Source organism: Moschus berezovskii, chromosome 28, assembly GCF_049115385.1.
Source record: "Moschus berezovskii isolate FMDL1 chromosome 28, NW_MosBer_1.0, whole genome shotgun sequence".
NCBI lineage: Eukaryota > Metazoa > Chordata > Mammalia > Artiodactyla > Moschidae > Moschus > Moschus berezovskii.
In genome coordinates, this window is record NC_142487.1 from 1,319,107 (window position 1) to 1,343,136 (window position 24,030).

The window sequence follows — 24,030 nt, forward strand, 5'->3', positions numbered from 1 at the left end:
ACTGGAGTAGGTAGCCGTTCCCTTCTCCAGGGGATATTCCCAACTCAGGGATTGAACCCAGGTCTCCTGCATTGCAGGTGGATTCTTTACCAGCTGAGCCACCAGGGAAGCCCTCCGATCTTTCAATTACATTTTTATTTTAAAAAGGATTTTGCTTGGAAAAAATATAATACTCTAGAAAATATAAGCATTTAATTTTTTAAATTAAGGAAGGATATCTCATATGTGTTGGTGTATAGGCACAAGTTATATTCCAGTTTTAAACTGCAAAAGATTTTCCACAAGAGTGTATCTGTACAGCCAGTAACCATTAAAAGACAGACATTATGTGTTTGCTTCCTTCCCACCACAATCTCTTCCCACATCAACTTACCAAAAAACTGACAAAGCTGGCTCCAAAACTCATTAACGGGCTATGATTTCTGTTAAGAAAACAAAGTAAAATTAAAATTACTTTCTGGTAAAATTTTATTTTAAAAACATTTGATATACCAGGATCACTGCAGACTCCTAATAATTATTTAATGTAAGTTGTTAAGGTCTTTAAGTCAATTTAATTACCGCAAGAATAAAGTAAAAAAGGCCAGGAAGTTCACAGATCTATCAGGACAGAACCTCCCCCTCACCTGACTCTTCAAAGCAAGGAGAACAAGAAGGTCATATTATAATAGGTGTTGCTTTAGTAAATCAATCTGATATCTGGAAAAATGTGGCCAAAGGAAGATTATTAACACTGTTTTTAAAAAAATTTTTTCTATAAATTTTAAAAACTGAAGTACAATTGATTTACAATGTTTCAGGTACAGACCAAAGTGATTCAGTTTTACATATATTTTCAGATTCTTTTCCACTGTAAGTTATCACAAGGCATTGACTATAGTTCCCTGTGCCATACAGTAGATTCTTGTTGTTTATCTATTCTATATATAGCAGTGTGTAGATCAATCCTGGATGTTCATTGGAGGGACTGATGCTAAAGCTGAAACTCCAATACTTTGGCCACCTCATGAGACGAGTTGACTCACTGGAAAAGACTCTGATGCTGGGAAAGGTTGGGGGCGGGAGGAGAAGGGGACGACGGAGAATGAGATGGCTGGATGGCATCACCGACTCTGTGGACATGAGTTTGTGTGTACTCCGGGAGTTGGTGATGGACAGGGAGGCCTGGCGTGCTGTGATTCATGGGGTCGCGGAGAGTCGGACACGACTGAGCGACTGAACTGAACTGAACTGACTGATGTTAATCCCAAATTCGTAATTTATCCTCCCCCGCTTCATTTTCCTCTTTGGTAACCATAAATTTGTTTACTATGTCTGTGAGGCTATTTCTGTTTTGTAAATAAGCTCATTTGTATTGCTTTTTTAGACTCCACATACAAGTGATATCATTTGACATTAATATTTGCTTTTAAAATGCAAAACATGCTCAAAAGTTAGCACACATAAAATATTATTTTTGGAGTAGATCAAAAGGTTTTATAACTTAAGCCAAACTCACTTATCTTATGCAAAGAACTTTCAGAATGCCTCCATGGAGCCAGTCATCACCCTGCTGTAATACACAGTCATTGTCCGATTTTATACATAAGCCCAAAATATGAAGCCAGATCAAACTAGTACCAATCCAATTTAAAGAATATAAAGATAAACGTTCTGCTTCAAATTCACAATTAGTACAAAAATCCAAATCTCTGTAAACAGCGCTAAAAAGGAAAGCAAATTTTAACAGCCTTCTTAAAAATAATGGTCCTGCTTTTGTTATTATGTAAATAATATATGATTATAAACAAGGGCACAAACAATGTATTTAGTCAATCCCCTGTAGGAAATTCAGTCTATGTCCTATGTAACCATGTGTGTGTTTGGGAGTATGCATGGGAGGGAAGTGTGCCCACTTAGATGGATATATGTATGTGTACACACACATACACTCAATGCTCAGAGGAACATCCTTGTGCATGTGTCTGCAGAGAGTCTAAACGTCCTCTTGGAATAAACTGCTCGAGGTAGCATTGTTGGGTCAAATGGTAAGCACATCCATTTCCTCTTGGACTGGGGGTGTCTATTGAGGGCAAGGGTGGGGATCAGCAACTCTTACTTGAAACGTTAATCCTCTATCAACTTGGTAGCTACTCCAACTCTACGGTGAAGAATAGCCTATCCACCCTCGCATCACACGCACTTAGAGCTACAAGAATTAGGAAGGTCTAGTGACGGGTGAAGAATCCCACACCAGCGCTCACAGCCATGAACCAGCTCTCACACACCTCCCGAGCACGCGAGGCAGGCTCCGTCCTCCCAGCTCTGTACCAGCCAGGTCAGAGGTCAGTTTTCCCCTCCACGGCTCTCCCCTAAGCTGTCATGACAGACTCCCGTCTCGCAGTATTACAATCCGGACTGTGTAATCAGGGTCCTCTCCAGAATGCTACTTTCTGCCTTGTCCCTCTCACCATCATGCCTTACGCATGGTGGGCAACCAACGAAGACGAATCAGTGATGGAACGCTAGAGCTCTGCCTTTCAGAAACAGACACACTTCAATCAGGAGCTGAGCAGCCCGGCTTCCCCCATACTTGCCCTCTCCCTGCTTACACATCAGCCACTGTCCACGAGAGAAACGAAAGACGCTACAAGAGCCTGGCGTTGCTACATGTGCTTCTTGTTCTGGACTAAAATTAGGTTTCTGGGAGCCAAGGCTATTAATGATTCATGGTGCCATAGCCAAGCCCTTAGTACTTCACATACCCTCTTCTCATTTAAGTGACAAATCAGCCCAAGAGAGACATTTTTCCCTCCTTGAGGTACTGTCTCCATAAACCCAGGGCACCGAGATGCATTAGCCACTTGATACTGAACTGATGGAGAAGCAGGAATCCTCCTGCTGTCCTTAGCCTGGTGCTGTAAGCACTTGATCTAACAAGAGTCCCTTGTTCCATTCACCTGATTTTCTTTAACTCAACATGACCCAGGTGATCATGTATTAATTGAGCTTCTCTAAATCAATCTTGGCCCCCACATGTGTTTCTACATAAAACTGATTCAATTTGGAGATTTGGAAATGTTCTCAAAGAGTGCAAGGATCATCACTTCAACACCAATGCTGGTGGCAAGGAAGGAAAGATGCTAGTTTCTACAACAACAATAAAAAAGTGTAAGGAGGAGAAAACTGCGAGGGAGCTTGTAAAATACATATAAAACAACTGGGACATAAGAGACATATAAAACAACAAATACAAATAAGTGTGTGTGCTTAGTCGTGTCTTACTCTTTGCAACCCCATGGACCGTAGTCCACCAGGCTCTTCTGTCCATGGAATTTTCCAGGCAAGAATACTGGAATGGGTTGCCATTTTCTACTCCAAGGGATCTTCCTGACCCAGGGATAGAACCCACATCTTTTTCATCTATATCCACACACACACTAGCAACAATTACAAAACGAAACCTAAAAAATTCTCAATCACAATAGCACCAGAATATTAATAGTTCAGGATAACTCTACCCAAGATGTGCAACACTGCTACACCAAAAACTCAAAACAATAAGGAAAATGAAAAATTTAAGCCCACATTTTGCAGCAGTGGCACTCTTAACATTTGGGGCCAGATAATTTTGTTGGTGCTGTACTATGCTTGTAGAATGCTGAGCAGCATCTCTGTCCTCTACCTACAAGACGTCAGGAGTACAAGCCACTGCCTCCCCCGACACACACCGCCCCCAGAGGTTGTGACAACCAAAATGTCTCTAGATTGCCAAATGCAGTATTGGGACAAAATCAACCCTAGTTGTGAAACACTAATACAAATCAAGAGACATCCAATTCTTACAGATTAGAAGACTCATATTTGCTGAGATAGTACCTTCTCTTCGGAGAAGGCAATGGCAACCCACTCCATTACTCTTGCCTGGAAAATCCCACGGATGAAGGAGCCTGGTGGGCTGCCAGAGTCAGACACAACTGAAGCGACTTAGCAGCAGCAGCAGCAGAAGCCCCCAAAAGACATGTATGGTTTTTTAATAGTATTATTCTTAGCAGCCTCAAACTGGAAACAATTCAGATGCCCATGAACAGGAGAATGGATCTAATAATCGCAGCAGTGGACGAAATAGTTCACAGCTGTGAAAACAAACTACTGCAAAGGTAAAACCATGAATTAATCTCATAGATGCAGAGTGAAGGAAGTCAGACATACAGGAGTATATACTGAATGACTCCACTTACGTGAAGTTCAAAATCACTATTCTGACCACCAATGATGACAGACTGCAGAACAGTGGTACCTTTGAGGGGGTATTGACTGAGAAAGAGCCCAAGGAAGGATGCTGCGATGTTAGAAATATCTTTTATCTGGATGTAAGTAGTTAACACTGTGATATTTACATATTCTTTACTATATGGAAAGTTTTTCCTTATGAAAAAGAGAAAATTCAAAAAATAAATCAGATAAATGATCACTAATATGTATTTGATGCTATTAGTGAATCAGTATTAATTTTTTAGGTATGAAAATGGTATTACTCCTACATTTTAAGGACTTTTTAAGAGATGTATATGAAAGCATTTACAGATGAAATGACAGCTGAGGTTTGTTTCAAAAATAATTTGAGGTAGGAGAATTAAAAGTATACATAAAACACGATTTCCCATAACTTGATGATGATTAATGCTGTCTGATTGGAACATGGGAATTGATTAAACTATTTTATATACTTTGGCAGCTATAGGCTATTTTTCAAAATAAAAACTTAAAAAAGCATAAAAACACTCCCCAGAAGTTATGTCTTTTGGAATTCTTTGATAGAAAGATTCTAATAATCACTGTATAGTTTGCTTTTTGAATATGAACCATCAGTAATAAAATGACTTAAAATTTTCTGTCCAAAGCCTCTCCCAAAGGTGGGAAAATTGTTAAACACACAAAGATGCAGTGGATATTCTGTTTCTAAATTTGTGAACATTGCCATGGTAATTTAAAAACAACAAAGTTTCTCCAACAGATTAAAAATTGGATTGATAAAGATTGTTTCTTAAAATACAGTGGGAGGTAATATACATATTAGATTCTTAAAGGAATATCCTTCCATTAAATAATTAGAACTAACCGCCTATGCTTTTTCAAATGTAATTTTATCCCCTAAAACATGGTGGCAAATGGCTACAGTTAAGACTGATTTTTCTGAAGAAGTCCTGTATTCATGTAATGTTACGTTCTCAGAATTCTCCAGAATGACTTTTCTCCCCTTCAAATGAGTGGGGAGGCTGGACTTTGTGTATTACCAAGGAAATCTGGGGCCATCTGAACTTAATCAGCCCATGGCAGTCACCCTCAAACCTGAAAACTGAAGAAATAGTCACCTATTTCTCAAAACTCAACCCCCTACCCCAACTGCTCTTAAAAGGCCTGTGCCTTTTCTGTGACCCATGCTGCTCATGTGACCCATGCTGTTTTCAAAATCACAGTCCCAGAGGATCATACGGGTCAAACAATCACCCATCAAGGCATCATTAAGTGCTTCTCTAGAAGCCTCAAACCATCCTTCAGAGACACAATGTTTGCTAACAGGACCAGTGACGGCCTCTGCTCTGACCAGTATTTTCAAACGCAGGCTTTCAGGAGACGAAAATGATTCAGCATTTCATTTGTTTTTCTACAAGTAAAATAATGCCAACAGAAGAAAAAAGCTAAGTCCATGAAGTCATTCACTGCAACATTATCCAGAATAAAAAAAAACCTGGGTGGAAAAAAGAACTGTCTATATAGAGAAAAAGCTTCATGACACTGGATTTGGCAATGATTTCTGTGCCAAGAGACACAATTAACAAAAGTGAAAAGGTAACCTATGGAATGGCAGAAAATATTTGCAAATCACACCTGACAAAGGGTTAATGTCCAGACTAAATAAAGAACTTTCTACAACTCAACAACAATAGCGAACAACCTGATTAAAGAGTAAAGGACATGAATAGATATTTCTCCAAAAATAATATACAAGTGACTAATAAGCACATGAAAAGATGCTCAACATCACTCATCATTAGGGAAATGCCAGTCAAAGCCACGACGAGATACCACATCACACCCATTAAAATGGACACTATCAAAATAGCAGGAAATATATGATACAAGTGTTGACAACGATATGGAGAGATGAGAACCACCGTGTACTGTGAGCGGCAATGTAAAATGAGGCAGCCACTACAGAAATCAGTATCACAGCTCCACACACGCAAAATCAAACCAGAATCACCACATGACCCAGCAATTTCACTTGCGGGTATGCACTCAAGAGAACGGAAACCAGGAACTCAAACAGATCTTTGTATACCCACATTCTAGCAGCATTATTCACCGACAACCCAAGGTGGAAGCAACCTGAGTGCCCACTGATGGATGAAGAGATGGACGAAACGTGGTGTATTATAAACAACGAAATATAATTTGACCCTAAAAAGAAGTAAATTCTGACACACGCTGCAATATGGATGAACCTTCAGGACACTATGTTAATCGAAATAAACCAGCTATGAAAAGTACTGTATGATTTCACACGAGATACCTAGAGCAGTCAATTTTAGAGACAGGAAGTAGAAGGGTGGTTGCTAAGGCCTGGGGGTTGGAGAGAATGAGCTGTTGTTGTTTAAGGGATATGAAGTTTCAGTTTTGCAAGATGAAAAGAGTTCTAGAGATGGGCTGCACACCGATGTGAATGTACTTAAGCACACTTAACTGTACTCCTAAACAACGGTTAAGATGGTAAACTTTGTTATTTACCACATATGTTATTTATGTTATTTTACCACAACTAAACATTTTCTGAAAATGGAAATCAGTCTACAATAGAAAAGATGAGTCATGAAATAACCAGATGGAATATTATCACTAGAAAAAGGCCTGACAGAATTTAACATGACAACAAAAGTTCTGTGCACATTATGTTCCAGTATGTATAAACAGTAAAAAAAAAAAAAAGAATACTGGTTGCGGGGGAGGGGCAATAAGATGAAAGGTGATTCTGTGCCTGATTAACGTGTGTACCTGCGGGAATAAACAGTCACAACTAAAGACTCTGATCACCATGTGCGCCTCAGTTACATCACTGCAAACTCTCTCTATACTTAGACACCTTTTAGAGAGAGAAAAGTGTAACATTTAAGTCAATTTACTTGTTCTAAGTACTCCCTGTGTTTCAGTTGTTGCTTTGATACAATTTCTCAAAAGAATATATATATACATACATCATCCAGTCAACCAAGCAGAATGATGGGGTGATTCAACAGCAAAACAGCCCAAACCTGCTTACACTGGGGTGAGTTATTCACTTAGTGGCTAGCTGTGCCCAGCTGGAGCCCAGCGCACCATTAACACAAGGCTGATAGAGAAATGCACTCCCCCAAAGGAGAGACACTTATATGAGGGGACTCCCAAGCAGTTGGATTGTTTTCCAAAAATAAATGCAAATGACTTGAATATTGCTTTTCATATTAGCTACTTAAGCAGTGTGAGATCTTAAATGCATCCCTTTCAAAATAAAGAAAGGAGACTGAAGAATTGATGCTTTCGAACTGTGGTGCTAAAGAAAACTCTTGGAGTACCTTGGACTGCAAGGAGATCAAATCAGTCAATTCTAAAGGAATTCAACCCTGAAAGTTCATCAGAAGGACTGATGCTGAAGCTGAAACTCCAATACTTTGGCCACCTGATGCAAAGAGCTGACTCACTGGGAAAGACCCTGATGCTGGGAAAGATTGTGGGCAGGAGAAGAAGGGGGAGGTAGAGGATGAGATGGTTGGATGGCATCACCGACTCAATGCACATGAGTTTGAGCAAACTCTGGGAGACAGTGGAGGACAGGGAAGCCTGGCGTGCTGCAGTCCATGGGGTCACAAAGAGTCGGACACAACACAACTGAACAACAACAAAGGTATCAAATAGAACCACAATTTCTTTGTTGCCATTTGAATTATCTCATTTTTTTCATTTTTAATACTGAAATTGTTCACCTAGCTAACTCCTCCCTACAACTTGTAAGAAAAATAATCAGTAAAAAGCTCAATAGGAAGGAGTTTAATGAAAGCTGAGTTAAAATCTAAAGCACACTGAAGTCCGTATTAACCGGATTAAGTCTTGAAACGTTTCGATTTCAGGGGATGCCCACAAGCTGAATGCAGACCTCACTTACTTTGCACTTGTGGGCCCCTAAGTAACTGGCTCAATTTTCACTGTCCTGTGTTTCAAGTTCTCCAGCTTTAGTACACTGTGAGCACAACAGCTAAGACGAACTTGATTCTTCTGCAATCAACTATGTTTCGCAAATACACTGATGGTACTTTTTTTTTAAACCCTACTCAGAAATGGGAGATTCTCCCAGTGAGTTACTTGGAGGTTTCAGTCCTAATTTGAGGACGTGGTCGCAATAATATAGACTGGGGCATCTAACCTTCCCGCGTCACAGATGAAACTGCTCTCACCGACTAAAGACACTGGGAGTGTTCTCTGTTCTCACACCACGAAAGCGAGGAAGAGCAGCGAAGTCCTCAGCCGCTCATTCACCACCATGCAGTCAACAAACATGGCTCAAGAGAGCATGTGCTGGGTGCAGAAGAGGGCCCTCAGAAGCACGGAAGGAAAATCTCTAGAGCACAGGTCTAGCAAGAAAAGCACCCTGTTCCCTCAGATGGTGACCGAGGAAAACAGAACGTGAAAGGATTTTTCTTGACATGATTTGCAATAGATAAGGATATTTTTCAAAAGGAAAATTATTCTGAAAGCACCTTAGTTAAAAAGTACATGCTTCCTTTACATGTGATATACAGCATCTCCAGGTCTCATATAGGATCAGAGTGCATCAGTGGAATATTTCCCTTTGAAACTTTTTACAAGCTGGAATATAATATTCATGATCTGGCTTTTCTAGAAAGAAATCACCTTCATAGGAATCCTAGTGGATCTATCCCATTCACTATCATCCCCTTGAAAGATCTGAGAATTAGGAAGCCGGTCCATGGACCCCATCACTCCACTTCTTCTAATTCTCCCTGATAAATTTCCAACTTTAAAGCAGCTTCCTATAGCACACAACCGCCTCTGAGCCTGCACAGTGAAGGACTGAAGTGTCAAGTTTATCCAAACCAAATGATAAGGAGAGTCATTAAGAAATCAGGCCCAGGACTTCCCTAGTGGTTAAAAACCCACCTGCCAATGCAGGAGACATGGTTCAATCCCTGGTTCCGGAAGATCCCACATGCCGCGGGGCAACTGAGCCTGTGTGTGCGCTCACATGCCCTAGAGCCCATGCTCTGCAACAACAGAAGCCTCTGCAATGAAAAGCCTGCACACCACACTGAAGTGAAGCTTCCTGCACACCACAACTAGAGATAGCCCAACCGCAGTAAAAAATAAAATAAAAACTTTTTAAAAAGCAATCAGGTCCAACGAAAGCCAACAATTTACTACCAAAGTCAAAGAAACAAGCGAGGGTTTTCCAGGCTGCTCTTCATTTTCATCAACAAAGTTATTTAGGTGAAAACTATACATTAACTTAAAAAATCAAACAGATGTTTAATTTTAAAATCATACACGCAGGTCGTAACATTCTGTAATTTAAAACTAAACGAAAAATGACCTCTTTTATACACAGTGTTAGAGGAAAAACACTAATAAACTTTGGGTCATTCTTCCATACAGACTATACTTCTTAATACCAAGTATACAGAATACTGTACTATGCACTAGAGACACAAGATAAACACGAAGGCTCGTGCCTCTTCATGGAGCCCACACAGTCCAGTTTGGCTGCTAGAAATATTCCAAGAACAAATGGTGACAGAAAGCGAGTGGATGGTTAATTTTACTCAAAATCATCCTTTGTCATCACCCTTTTCAAGGATGAATGAGGCGTCCCTGAATATCACATTTGATGAAATCTAACAGAGGCTACTTGCCAACCCTGATTGTCAATTTCTCTAGCGTTTCTTAAGAGGATATATTAATAAGACTAATTGCATCTCTGCATTTTAAGTCTCTGCAGAGTGCTTACTATTTTATATTTCTCTCATTAGTCACTCATTTGTTTGAAGAAGTGAAAGCTCCCCAAGGTTGGAAGCCCATCTCTGCCAAGTGACATTGTGTTGAGCTTACAGGACAGAACCTAGCAGATCACTGGCCCCAATCCATTCCTGTCTAATAAACCCACCACCCATCTCCCACGAAGTCCATGCTTCATCTGATGGGCCTTCCTCCACAGGTTCTAACAAACTCCCAGAAATGAGACTGTTATCAACTTGAGCCCATAAAAACTCTGCTCTAAAAAAAAAATAAATATGCTTGTTTCCTTGATCAGAAGACAGCAGTGGAGGATTTCATAGAAAGGCTCTACTCTTTTCCAGATACAATTCATAGTGTGATCTTTGGGCGACTTTTTAGCTAAAGGATAGCCTGTCTCTAAAAACATGGATCCTCACAATCATTCAGCTGATGACTTTTTTGGATCAGGTCTGACCTTCTGATCGGACTTGTGTTTATCATCTGCCCACTCTTCTTAGGGATTTGGGAGTCTTCAGTGCTCCCTCAGCCGGCCCCAGGGGATCCCCACTCAGGTCCAGGAAGGCCACCAGTTCCCAGAGAGCCATGTGTTCAGCAGCGTTTGCACTCACAGCCACTAGGGTGGCTGACTGTTTACTTTTGTTACATCGACTGCTTGCAATGTGGCCTTGCATCTTATCAGAAAATGACCTTGCAATTCACTGCCTGGTGCCAAGAAACCATGAAAGACTCACTGGAGTGAGAGTGAAGGGAGGCCATCAGCTTGCAGTAGGGCATGGGAGGATTTCTGGGGGCGAGACTCTGGGGCTTCTCCCCACATACGGGCAGCAGCAGTCAGTCTGTCTCTCCCTACAGCTTGAAGTAATTATCTACAGGTAGAATGAATGAGCCCCTCTATGCAGCACTGAGAAAATAATTGGGCCCTTGGACCTGACTTCCTGCAGACAACAGTCCCAGGAAAATCTCCTAGGCACAACTGTCCCAATGGATGCTTTTCCAGGATGTTCCTACATGAAGAATGCATCCCCGTGCATTGGCAAGACACTCCTCAGAGCCACTATAGTAATTTAAAATACAGACTGGTTCTACAATTACGTGGCAAAACACAGGACTTCCACTTTTTAGACTTGTCTCTGGTATCCTGCGAAGAAGAGCCAGCAGATTCAGGGGTGTATGTCTTAGACTTGGGATGAAGGGAGATTTGGGGACCAATTACAGAAGAGAAATGGTGAGCAGGATGCAAGACACAGAGCGTGTGGCTGGTGGGGGAGCCGGAGACCTGGAGAACTGAGGGCCACCCTCCCAGTATCCCCAGTACCCAGCCAGTGAGGCCTGTGAGGAGAGAGATGAGGAGTGACCCTGCAAGCAAAGTGAGAGCCAGGGAGAACAGTGTGGCCCCAAGTTCCCATCTGTCAACCTCCAAATGATCTCTTGAGTTAGAATTCACTGGTGTGATGAATGCTTAGTCACGTCCGCCTCTTTGCGACCCCACAGACTGTAGTCCACCTGGCTCCTCTGCCCACGGAATTCTCCAGGCAAGAATACTGGAATGGGTTGCTATTTCCTTCTCCAGGGAATCTTCCCAACCCAGGGATCGAAACCACGTCTCTTATGCCTCTTGCACTGGTGGGCAGATTTACCACTGTGCCACCTGGGAAGCCTTAATTCACTGAAAAGGTCTAATGAATATGACAGACTATTGAGCATGGTGATATTTAGAATGGAAAACATCTACATAAAAAGTGTTTGAGACAAAAACAGGGAAACTTTTTAAATGTTTCCATCCCCCCTTCCCCCACCCAGTTTTCACTTTAACCTATAAAATTTCCAAATCAAGATAAACTATGAGAAGGGACTATCATGCTCTACTGCCTTGGGCTTTCGCACACTCCCTGACCTTCCCTTTCCTCACTGGCTTCTGTTCATCCTCCAGGCCACCCTTCCTGGTCCCTCTGGTAAGGCTAGTGCCCTTCTCTGGGCTGTCGCTGCTTCCTTAGCCTTTGCCCTTCAGAATACTACTCATACACTAGTGTATCTTTTCCCACCAAATGGTGCCCAACCTGGGCTGCCATCTAGAATGCCATTCATCCATTGAATAAATGAGTGAAGCAGTGCAAACAAGCAAAAGAATAACTAAAAGAAAGCAGAGAAAGTGATAACTGCATGCTGAGTTATGTCAAGGGTGAAACTGTATATCTCCTTTCATGTTGCCAATCTAAGTGGTGGAGAAATTCATTAAACAGTGGCTGGCTTCAGTTCAGTTCAGTCGTGTCCAACTCTTTGCGACCCCATGAATCACAACACACCAGGCCTCCCTGTCCATCACCAACTCCCGGAGTTCACTCAAACTCACGTCCATCGAGTCGGTGATGCCATCCAGCCTTCTCATTCTCTGTCGTCCCCTTCTCCTCCTGCCCCCAATCCCTCCGAGCATCAGAGTCTTTTCCAGTGAGTCAACTCATCGCATGAGGTGGCCAAAGTATTAGATTTCAGCTTTAGCATCAGTCCTTCCAATGAACACCCAAGATTGATCTCCTTTAGAATGGACTGGTTCGATCTTCTTGCAATCCAAGGGACTCTCAAGAGTCTTCTCCAGCACCACAGTTCAAAAGCATCAATTCTTCAGCGATCAGCTTTCTTCACAGTCCAACTCTAACATCCATACATGACCACGGGAAAAACCATAGCCTTGACTAGACGGACCTTGGTTGGCAAAGTAACGTCTCTGCTTTTTAATATACTATCTAGGTTGGCCATAACTTTCCTTCCAAAGAGTAAGCATCTTTTAATTTCCTGGCTGCAATCAGCATCCACAGTGATTTTGGAGCCCAAAAAATAGTCTGACACTGTTTCCACTGTGGCTGGCTTAGGGAAGGTAAAATATGAGTATTTATTGAATAAGGGCAACAATTAAGGGATTGGTCTACATAAAGAAAAGCATCTTTCTCATACCTAAGAAGCTACTCCTGAAAACAGGATTCATTCTTGCATTTCTTGTTGTAGTTTAAGTCGCTAAGTCGTGTCAGACTCTTTGTGACCCCATGGACTGCAGCACGCCAGACATCCCCATCCTTCCCTATCTCCCAGAGTTTGCTCAAATTCACATCCATTGAGTGGGTGATGCTATGTACAGTCTCTAGAATAGACAAGATACTTAAAAGTGATTTCTTGCCTTCCTTGTTCACTCACCCTACAAGCATATTTCTTATTCACCTCTAAGAAACTCTAAAAATATTTATGGTGATATTATAAAGGCAGATTCTGAAAGTAAAACTGCTTTATTATGTAATTATAAATTTTCTCTTGAGTTGGCAAACATCTCAGGAACTTCACAATCACGCACTGGTATGTTCATTTTATAACTGCATTTAATTTTTAACAATCTGAAATTTAAACAATCACTGTGGTTTTCACTAAGAGTATAGTCTACAATAGGAAATAACTAATCTGTTTTTTTAACCTTCATTCTTACAGTCAGCCCAAACCCCAAAAGAACTTCCTGCTTTGAAAAGCCCACTGAAGATAAAACCAAATTCAAAACAGCAGTCACTGATACATCCCATGAAAGCAGTATCTTCCTAAATTTATGTGATGATTTTTTAATAAACAGAGTTATAGTACACAAAAAGAAAGCAATATTTACTCAAATGTGTGCATGCTCAGTTGTGTCCGACTCTTTGTGATCCCATGGACAGTAGCGTGCCAGGTTCCTCTGTCCATGGGATTCTCCAGGCAAGAATACTGGAGTGGGTTGCCACGCCCTCTTCCAGGGGATCATCCCAACCCAGGGAGCGAACCTGCATCTCCTGCATTACAGGTGGATTCTTTACCTCTGACCCACGAGGGAAGCCCATTGACTCAAATGAACTTACACTAAAACTAACTGCTGCTCCAGAAGAACAGATATAAAAAAAGACTACCTCTTTCAACCAAAACTTCACGTGGAATTCAAATGTCTATCCCATCATTCTTTTCAAATCAACAAGTAATTCAAATCAAAATGACAGAGCCCTTAGACTTCCTACTCACCCTGGCCTGACTGCCTTCACGCTGCGTGCAGCTTTGCATCAGTGAAAAAGGGCAGCCTGTAAAAAGAGCTCATTTGTTTAAGGAAGTAAGAATAGGGCACTGAATTAAATTTAACAAAATCAATTCACTCTCACAAGCCCTTAACTACTTGTACAACTATGTCTTAACAGTTTACGAAGTATATCAAAACTCCAAACCTTCATATTAGAAAGTACATGTATTTGTTTTCCAAACTCACTGGTTAGTCTCACACAAATTATTAAACTATAATGCTGTATTTTTATTTCTATTCTAGTAAAGGCTCTATCAGAACACAAAATCATATAAAAAGTAACAGATTAAATCTGTCTATAAGAAATTCTGTTCAATATCAGAATGAAAACTTTTTTTTTTGCCAATTTAAAAATGCTGTGCTGATATTTGGGAAACCTCAGATAAAAACAAACAGACATAAGAGACTACTGCAAACAACTATCTGCTAATAAAATGGACAACCTGGAAGAAATGGACAAATTCTTAGAAAGGTACAATCTCCCAAGACTGAACCAAGAACAAGTAGAAAATATGAACAGACCAACCACAAGTACTGAAATTGAAACTGTGATTTAAAAACACTCAACAAACAAAAGTCCAGGACCAGATGGCTTCACAGGTGAACATCCTACCAAACGTTTAGAGAAGAGTTAACACCTATCTTTCTGAAGCTATTCCAAAAATTGCAAAGGAAGGAACACTCGCAAACTCATTCTATGAGGCCACTATCACTCTGATACCAAAACCAGACAAAGATACCACACAAAAAATAAATAAATTTATAGACCAATATGACTAACGAACATAGATACAAAAATCTTCAACAAATCAGCAGCAATCTGAAACTAACCAAACAGTGAAAGGATCATACACCATAATCAAGTGGGATTTATTCCAGGGATGCAAGGGTTTTTCGATATTCCCAAATAAGTGTATATATGCCACACTGACAAATTGAAGAACAAAAATCATATGAACATCTCAAAAAAGGCAACGTATCAAGTAAATACAGTTAAATGAATAAAATGACGTTCCATTTTCATATCCTTTCTCTTCCCCTGTGGGTCTGGTCTCCATTAAAGTGCTATCAACATTATATTCTAATGATCTCCTATGACTTGAAATATTAACAGTAGGTGAGATTTCTTTCTTCAGGAGTTTTATCAAAGATTCAAATAAAGCCTCACATAAGCACTTTATAAATGGTATTTTTGGCATTTATTACAACCTTTCAGTAAATAAACTTAACATGTCATAAAAATGTTTTAGGTTATAAAATTTGTTTTAAAAGTCACAAGAAGACAGTACGTTGAAACTTTGCTTCTCAAGCTTTACTTCACATTCAAATCCTGCCTTTTAATGCAGATTCTCCTTCAGGTGGTCTGGGGTGAGGCCTGAGATCTCATATTTTAACAGTCCCCTCAGTGATGCTGATGGTTCCCGATCATCGAAGTCTTAGAGGCACTGTGCCTGCAGTGCAGGAGACCTGTGTTGGATCCCCAGGATGGGAAGATCCCCTGGAGGAGGGCATGGAAACCCACTCTAGTGTTCTTGCCTGGAGAATCCCCATGGACAGAGGAGCCCGGCAGGCTACAGTCCCAAGGGTTACAAAGACTGAGCAACTAACCACAGAGGCATTGTTAAAATTTCTGCTCCAACAAAGCGGTTGAAGTTAGACTCCTGCTAACCAAAACACTCTGGATTCTAACATCAACCTTGAAGAAAGGAAAAACTGAACACTGTTAGTATCTCCTCCCAGAAATAAAGAATTCTTGTGTTTACTAAGGCCTGCTTTGTCCATCCAAATTTAAGCTCCCCTTCCCCAAAGTATTTCTCAGTCCTTCCACTGCGACTGCCAGCTCATCTTCTTCTGGCCTCTGGGAGCTGAGGGTCCTGTCTTTCTGTTCCTCCCCTCCCCTGTGCCTTTCACACCAGCCTCCACCTCAGCCTCACTGTCTCACACTGGCCTCCCCCAGACTCCCATCCACACCAAAAAAGCAGCCTTCCCTGGGGACACCGTAAGGTGCCCCCTGCCCCTGACCAGCAGCCTCTGTCCATCACGCGGCAAGAACAAACTCCTGCCACGGTCCCCCAGCTGTCCGGCCCTCACCAGGGCCCTCTGCATCTCATTTCTCAGCTCCACACCCCTGCAAGCCCTCCACCCCCTCACTGCTGGTCTCCTCCTCTCAGCCTCTGCATTTCTCCCCCCTCCTTTTCACATCCGACTCCAATCCTGAAAATGATCCCACTTTTTGCAGGGTGCCTCTCAGTGACCTGCGCCCACAGCGTGTCCACAGAAAGAACCCAGATTCCCAGTGTACTCCATGGCTCCAGCAAACTTGGATATGAAGCGCATACACACACGTGCAAAACTATTCTTTCCATTCCCAACGGGTGAAGAATCCAACCACTGGAGGGTAAAGAGACTTTGGCAAGAAATTAACATGCTGTCCTGACTTGTGAGATGCTGGACGTGAGAGGTAAATAAGCCTGGGAGGAATTCCTTGAAACACTCTGCAGGTGCAAAACACCTTCAATCCTGCATCTGCTGTAATCACCTTAATGCCACACACCACAGGTTTTCCTCCCATCCCGAGAGCTCCCACACCTGCACCCCCTTTGCATACCCTTGCTCAGGGATGTCTACGGGACCAGGGGTTACAGCTCAGGGCCAGAAATCATCTGTGAACGAGATGGCATGAGAGTGCATGGAAACGCTGAATGTGGGACACTGTGGGAAAGTCTGGGGCCCCGTGTAAAGCAGCTGCAGCCCAGCAGAGCCTGGCAGGCGTCCGGGACACGTCCGGAGCGCCTGGCCTGCCACTCAGCACAGGTCCTGGTGTCTCTGTCCCAGTCCACTCTCAGGAAGCTCTGGTTTTTCTGCTTTCATTTTCCAGTGTGCTAAGCCCCATAACTTGCTTCTCTCAACCTTCAGATCTAAGATGAGGAGGAAGGAAAAAAAGGGTTACCACCAAGTAGTTTTTGACTCCCTCCTTTCTTCAACCTATGCTGCTTCTGCTGAATTTCAGCTATTTCTATAAATTTTACTTTCTACCACTCTTCGTTTGCTTCATAAGTGTCTACCTTTCACACGTGTATGTTGTGGAACCCCGGCTAGATTCAAAATTTCCTGAGGATAGAAACCATGCCTTACTTCCCCCATATAATTTCATTTATTTTATCACCAACACGCACTGCTCTGCAGGCACTGTATCCAGGAATTTTTATGAGAAGCATGGTCCCTGCTCCCAACTGCTTATAGATGTTCCCACAATGCCTCAGTGCACAGGTATGCTCAACATACAACTGGCTCCCTGAAAAATTCTTGCAACCCTAAATGCCATTAGAGCACTGAATCTTAAAATTAAAATTATATATGTATATATCTATAAGTGGACAAGCATTTCAAGAAAAATCTTTGTGGCCTGGGAGAGAGATTTGGCAATATATATTAACACGGATCCTTCTAACAAATAATTCCATGTCTGGACATATACACAGAAAACATTTTTCACATGTCCGTCACGTACAAAGATGTTCTTTAAGTCCTGCTAGGGGTCTGAAGGAAACAGAACTCACCTAAATAGTTACTCGTAATGAACGAGTACATCCTCTACTTACATAAACATTGTGCTGAACAGTTAAAATGATTACACTTGACTCACATGTATCAACATGGGTAGACTTCAAAAATGAAAAACTAGGTGGAAAATATAATCTGCAAAGGATCCTTATTATATACATTTAAAAACACAGACATATGTGTTGTCTATGGAGAGAAATAAAAGTGTAAATGTGGTTGGAAAAGACATGCCAATCTGAGGACAGTGGGACGGGAACCAGGGAAACTGGCACTGCACTGGAACACAAATGGGATCTTAACTGTAACGACAATGTCTTATTTCTCTAAAAATATCTGGAGTGAAGATGGCAAATGGTAACATCTGTAAATCTGGGTATGAAGGACACCTATTTTTTATAATATACTGTACTTTTTATATATTCAAAATATTTGATAATATAAAAAATGATATCGTACCCCATTCAAATCATTAAGAGCGTTGATGTCACTCCATTGTTAAAATGACTAAAGCAAACCAGGAAAACAGCTGAGAGGGAAGAGATCACTAGGATAGTTCCCAGTTACTAGCTATTCCGATCTTAATGACAAAGACCAACACTACCACTGGACCATGCATCAGAGAACTTTTGCATCTCATGTTTGCTAGGTCTCTTCTGAGCTGGCAAATAGCACTCCAGGGCCACCCTCTGCACTGTGAACCCACCATGGAGTCACTGGCTGGGTGCTCTGCTCACCACGCTCCAGAAACGCAGGCTCTCTGCAGGGGGAGGTGAGTGTTCTCCTCCTGTGCTAGCTAATCAATGCTAATCCTGTCATCAAGGGAAAGTAAGTCAGTTTCTGTTATAATGGACTCAGTGTGCAGGTTGTTTTAGAAGCTACAATTAGCCGTGCCTTTAGCACTTCTAGAAAGTGGGTGGGCTCATTTTGAAGCAATGATCATTTTCACTGACAGCATTAGGAATCTAAGAAGTCATAAATTATGAAAGGACATATCTAAATCTAAGTCTCAAAAGGAAATAACTGTACACATTTCTCGCTAAGAATGTAACAATCCCTCAGGTCCCCCACTTCTTTTCTTGAATTTGATTCATTTCACAACTGTATCTAATGAGAAATTCCAATAATACGGGCTTCATTTTAAACTCTCATTGTTTACTGTGTAAACAGATGAAACAAGACTCTAAAAAATGTTATATATGAAAAATAATCATATCCTTTGAAAAGACTGATAAAGGCATATGACTCTGAAAGCTCCTTTAGGATTAGATTAAAAGCTCCTCAGACTGCTCTGCCAACGACTTCACCCTCTCACTCCTCTCTAAAGACCCTGATGCTCAAAATCACAGGAATACTTTACAGGTGAGGCTCATGCAGGGAACCCAATTGACAATCCGTCAGCAAACTCATAAAAGGCAAGGCCTTGGCCTGACATCAAAAGTCAGAACACAGTGTCTACTAGATATTCTTTCAGTATATAATCCCTTGCAATAACTGATTTTCTTAAAATTATTTATTTGACTGCATCGGGCAGGTCTCAGTTGCAGTGTGTGGGCTGAGCTGCTCTGTGCCATGTGAGATCCAAGTTCCCTGACCAGGGATCAAACCCATGCTCCCTACACTGCAAGGTAGATTCTTAACCACTGGATCACCAGGGAAGTCCTTAACTGACTTTTTAAATAATCACTAGTGATTCATCAGGTCCATAAGAGGCCCCTCCAATACACTCATTTAGCTCCTTCCTTTTCTGATATGGAGTACAACATACATTTCTTTCCCAAGACAGTTAAAACACTTGCTATAATATTTCCCGACTGATGACAAATTGCTGAAGAAATTGTTACATTACTTAATCCTTCCAATGTGTTCCTCTTTCTATATTCCTTGTCTCTCTCTGAATGGCAGCAACATCGAGTCAGTGACCTAGAATATCTAAAATTCCTCCCCCAACAACAAAAATCAAATGAAAACCAAATAGTCCTGTTGATTCTACTTCCTTAAACCTTTCTCTTGGATTGCCTGTTCCCTCACAGCCCCAGTGTGTGTTGTAACAACTGTTGTGGAACTTCTTTAGCTCCAGGTTAACTGTGTACACTGTGCTCAGCATTAGCTTTGTGAAACAAAAGCCTTACGTCACTCCTCTGCTCAAAAACCACCAATGGCTCCACCAAGGGCAAGATTAACAACCCGTGGCACAGAACATACACCCATCTAGTTCACTAGCAACAGCCTCCACCATCGCTTCTCATGCATGCTCTCTGGGCAGCCAGGGAGGAGCTGATACAGCACACCCAGAGTCAGAGGCTGCTCCACCTGCCCGAGTGCCCCATGCCACCTTCCTACTTATCCCCAGGGCACCTCCTCTGACACTCCTCCAACTCCCAGAGCACTGGGTTCAAGACCTGGCTCTGAAGTGAGTGGTCTTGAAAAACAATTTAATTCTGCCAAGTCTCGGTTTCCTCATCTGTAAAATGGAAGGAAATGACAGTTCCCATCTCACAGGCTCATAGGGATGACTTAGTAAGAACATGCCGCAAGTTCCTGGCACATGGTGAGTCCTCATCAAGGTCTGGAATGCTGATCATTATGGACTCAACTGTGCTGTCCTCCACGGGCCTCTAATTCACATGCTGAAGCCCTAACGTCCTGTGTGACTGGACTTGGAGACTGGGCTTTTAGGAAGTTATTAAGGTTAACTGAATTGATGCTTTTGAACTGTGGTGTTGGAGAAGACTCTTGAGAGTCCCTTATACTGCAAGGAGATCTAACCAGTCCATTCTAAAGGAGATCAGTCCTGGGTGTTCATTGGAAGGACTGATGCTAAAGCTGAAACTCCAATACTTTGGCCACCTCATGCGACGAGTTGACTCACTGGAAAAGACTCTGATGCTGGGAAAGGTTGGGGGCGGGAGGAGAAGGGGACGACGGAGAATGAGATGGCTGGATGGCATCACCGACTCGATGGACATGAGTTTGAGTGAACTCCAGGAGTTGGTGATGGACAGGGAGGCCTGGCGTGCTGTGATTCATGGGGTCGCGGAGAATCGGACATGACTGAGCGACTGAACTGAACTGAGGTCAGAAGTGAAAGGGGCTTCCCTGTGGCTCAGCTGGTAAAGAATGCAATGTGGGAGACCTGGGTCTGATCCCTGGGTTGGAAAGATCCCCTGGAAAAGGGAAAGGCTACCTACTTCAGTATTCTGGCCTGGAGAATTTCCATGGACAGTATAGTCCATGGGGTTGCAACATCCTGTGTGACCGGACTTGGAGACTGGCTTTTAGGAAGTTATTAAGGTTAACCAAGGTCAGAAGGATGGGTGTCAAATATGAAAGGATTGACGACCTTATAAGAAGAGGAAGAGGTTCTTCTCTTCTCTTTCATTCTCCCCTTGTATTCAGAGAAAAGGTCACACAAGGACACAGTGGCAACTTGCAAGCCAGGAATAAAACCTCTCATCAGAACCTGACCATGCTGGCACTCCACTCTTGGACTTCCAGCCTCCAGAACTGTGAGAAAATAAGTTTCTGTTGTTTGAGCCCCCTAATCCATGGTGTTTTTTTAGGCAGCCCTAGCAGACTAATATACGTATTCCTGTTTCCCTCCTGGGACTCCACTTAAATTAGATGCTGTGTGATCTTCCTCGCCAGATTAGTACTTCCTTGAGAGCACAGAAAGGGTCTTTTCCTCTTAGGACCTACCACAGTAATCTGAACACAGTAGGTAATCAATAAATCTTTAATTTATAAATGAAAATAATGAGAGTTCAATTTTAAGCAAACATTACCCTTTCGGGTGACACTCGTGGTAAAGAACTCAACTGCCAATGCAGGAGACATAAGAGACACAGGTTTGATCCCTGGGTAGGAAAGATCCCCTGGAGGAGGGCATGAAAACCTACTCCAGTATTCTTGCCTGGAGAATCCCATGGACAGAGGAGCCTGGTAGACTACAGTCCATGGGGTCACAAAGAACTGGACACACACCCTTCCAGAAAGCTGCTGGATGTGAGAGCTAAATGTCATTGCCAGACTTGCATTTGACTATTCAGAGACATGAACGTGTAGGACAGAAACTGCTGCTTTTTCAGGTCCATTTTTACTGATCCCCAAGTTAAGGCCCTACCTACAGAGAAGTCTCCTTATGTAGCCTAAAGAATGAAAAAAGAGAAAATGTCTTTTCTCTTGACCTGATCTCAGGCGCCTGACCCCCACAGGTGCACATCAATGCAAAATGCCACAGCCATTTACGAGCTCCCTGAAGCACTGCATTCCCAACAGTAACGCTGACACCAAGTTCACTTTACCACCATCGTACCTTAATTCTGTATTTTACTTAACACAGAACTGCATTTTAATAAATAACACCTTAATTCTGCATTTTAAAAGGGATTGTATTCAGTGTCTAAGTGGTAAATGGAGAATACTGTTACAATGACCAGTGAACACTACACAGAATGTCCAACATATATAAGCTTTAAAACAAGTGAGAGATACCATCTCTCGGTCTTATCTAATCTTCCCAGTGAGACGGTTGATCCGAGACCAGCCAATGCTACTTCCCAATACCCCATACAAATCTATCCCATGGGATCTGCACACTTAAAGTATGGGGGATGCATGACATGTACATAGGACTCCCAGGAAAACTCATGTTTGGAAGAAGGTCTATTCATGCACCATTTACTGATTGAGCATCTACCACATGCCAGACATCAGGCAAGGTGCTGGGGATACAAAAGTGAACAAATTAGATGATGTTCTTAAGATTAAGGAGTATAGTCTAGTGGAGGAAAGTATTACATTAGGGAAAGCAAGCAATGCCCCTTGACACAGCAGTTCAGGATCCCCAAAAGGACGCTGCACGCTGAAACATGCAAAATGACCTTAATGACAAATGGGAAAAATTATGATTGACCTTTGACCTTTAACTTTTTTTTAACAAAACATTAAACCCACCACAAATATCATACTCGATGGTGAAAAACTAAAAGCTTTTCCTCTAAGATCAGGCACAAGACAAGGGAGCCCACTCTTACCACTTCTATTCAACATAGTACTAAAAGGCACTCTGCTGACATTTGGGAAAGCTGCAATGCCAAAGAATGCTCAAACTACTGCACAATTGCACTCATCTCACACGCTAGTAAAGTCATGCTCAAAATTCTCCAAGCCAGGCTTCAGCAAAGTGAACTGTGAACTTCCAGATGTTCAAGCCGGTTTTAAAAAAGGCAGAGGAACCAGAGATCAAATTGCCAAAATCCGCTGGATCATGGAAAAAGCAAGAGTTCCAGAAAAAAATCTATTTCTGCTTCATTGACTATGTCAAAGCCTTTGACTGTGTGGATCACAATAAACTGTGGAACATTCTGAAAGAGATGGGAATACCAGACCACCTGACCTGCCTCTTGAGAAACCTATATGTAAGGTCAGGAAGCAACAGTCAGAACTGGACATGGAACAGACTGGTTCCAAATAGGAAAGGGAGTACGTCAAGGCTGTATATTGTCACCTTGCTTATTTAACTTATATGCAGAGTACATCATGAGGAACGCTGGGCTGGAAGAAGCACAGGCTGGAATCAAGATTGCCGGGAGAAATATCAATAACCCCACTTCAGTGTTCTTGCCTGGAGAATCCCAGGAACGGTGGAGCCTGGTGGGCTGCCATCTATGGGGTCGCATAGAGTCGGACACGACTGAAGTGACCTAGCAGCAGCAGCAGCCGCAGCAGATATGCAGATGACATCACCCTTATGGCAGAAAGTGAAGAGGAACTCAAAAGCCTCCTGATGAAAGTGAAAGAGGAGAGTGAAAAGGTTGGCTTGAAGCTCAACATTCAGAAAACTAAGATCATGGCATCTGGTCCCATCACTTCATGGGAAATAGATAGGGAAACAGTGGAAACAGTGTCAGACTTTATTTTTTTGGGCTCCAAAATCACTGCAGATGCTGGCTGCAGCCATGAAATTAAAAGACGCTTACTCCTTGGAAGGAAAGTTATGACCAACCTAGACAGCATATTAAAAAGCAGAGACATTACTTTGCCAACAAAGGTCCGTCTAGTCAAGGCTATGGTTTTTCCTGTGGTCATGTATGGATGTGAGAGTTGGACTATAAAGAAGGCTGAGTGCCAAAGAACTGATGCTTTTGAACTGTGGTGATGGAGAAGACTCTGGAGAGTCCCTTGGACTGCAAGGAGAGCCAACCAGTCCATTCTAAAGGAGATCAATCCTGGGTGTTCATTGGAAGGACTGATGCTAAAGCTGAAACTCCAATACTTTGGCCACCTCATGCGATGAGTTGACTCACTGGAAAAGACTCGGATGCTGGGAGGGATTGGGGGCAGGA

The 24,030-nt window shown here is 42.2% G+C and overlaps 1 protein-coding gene across 2 annotated transcripts in view; it reads right to left on the reverse strand.

Moving 5' to 3' along the window:
• TTC39C (tetratricopeptide repeat domain 39C) overlaps positions 1 to 24,030 on the reverse strand; it is a 105,467-nt gene that overhangs the window by 59,581 nt on the left and 21,856 nt on the right. The window contains exons 1-2 of one of the 2 annotated variants that reach the window (XM_088833405.1): positions 14,071 to 14,108; positions 374 to 422 (exon numbers count right to left, since the gene is read on the reverse strand). In XM_088833405.1, coding sequence (XP_088689531.1) covers positions 374 to 406 — 33 coding nt within the window. In that variant the 5' untranslated portion in view covers positions 407 to 422; positions 14,071 to 14,108. Of the gene's footprint in view, positions 1 to 373; positions 423 to 14,070; positions 14,109 to 24,030 lie in introns of those variants that run through there. The other variant, XM_055417086.2, reaches the window with a different exon arrangement.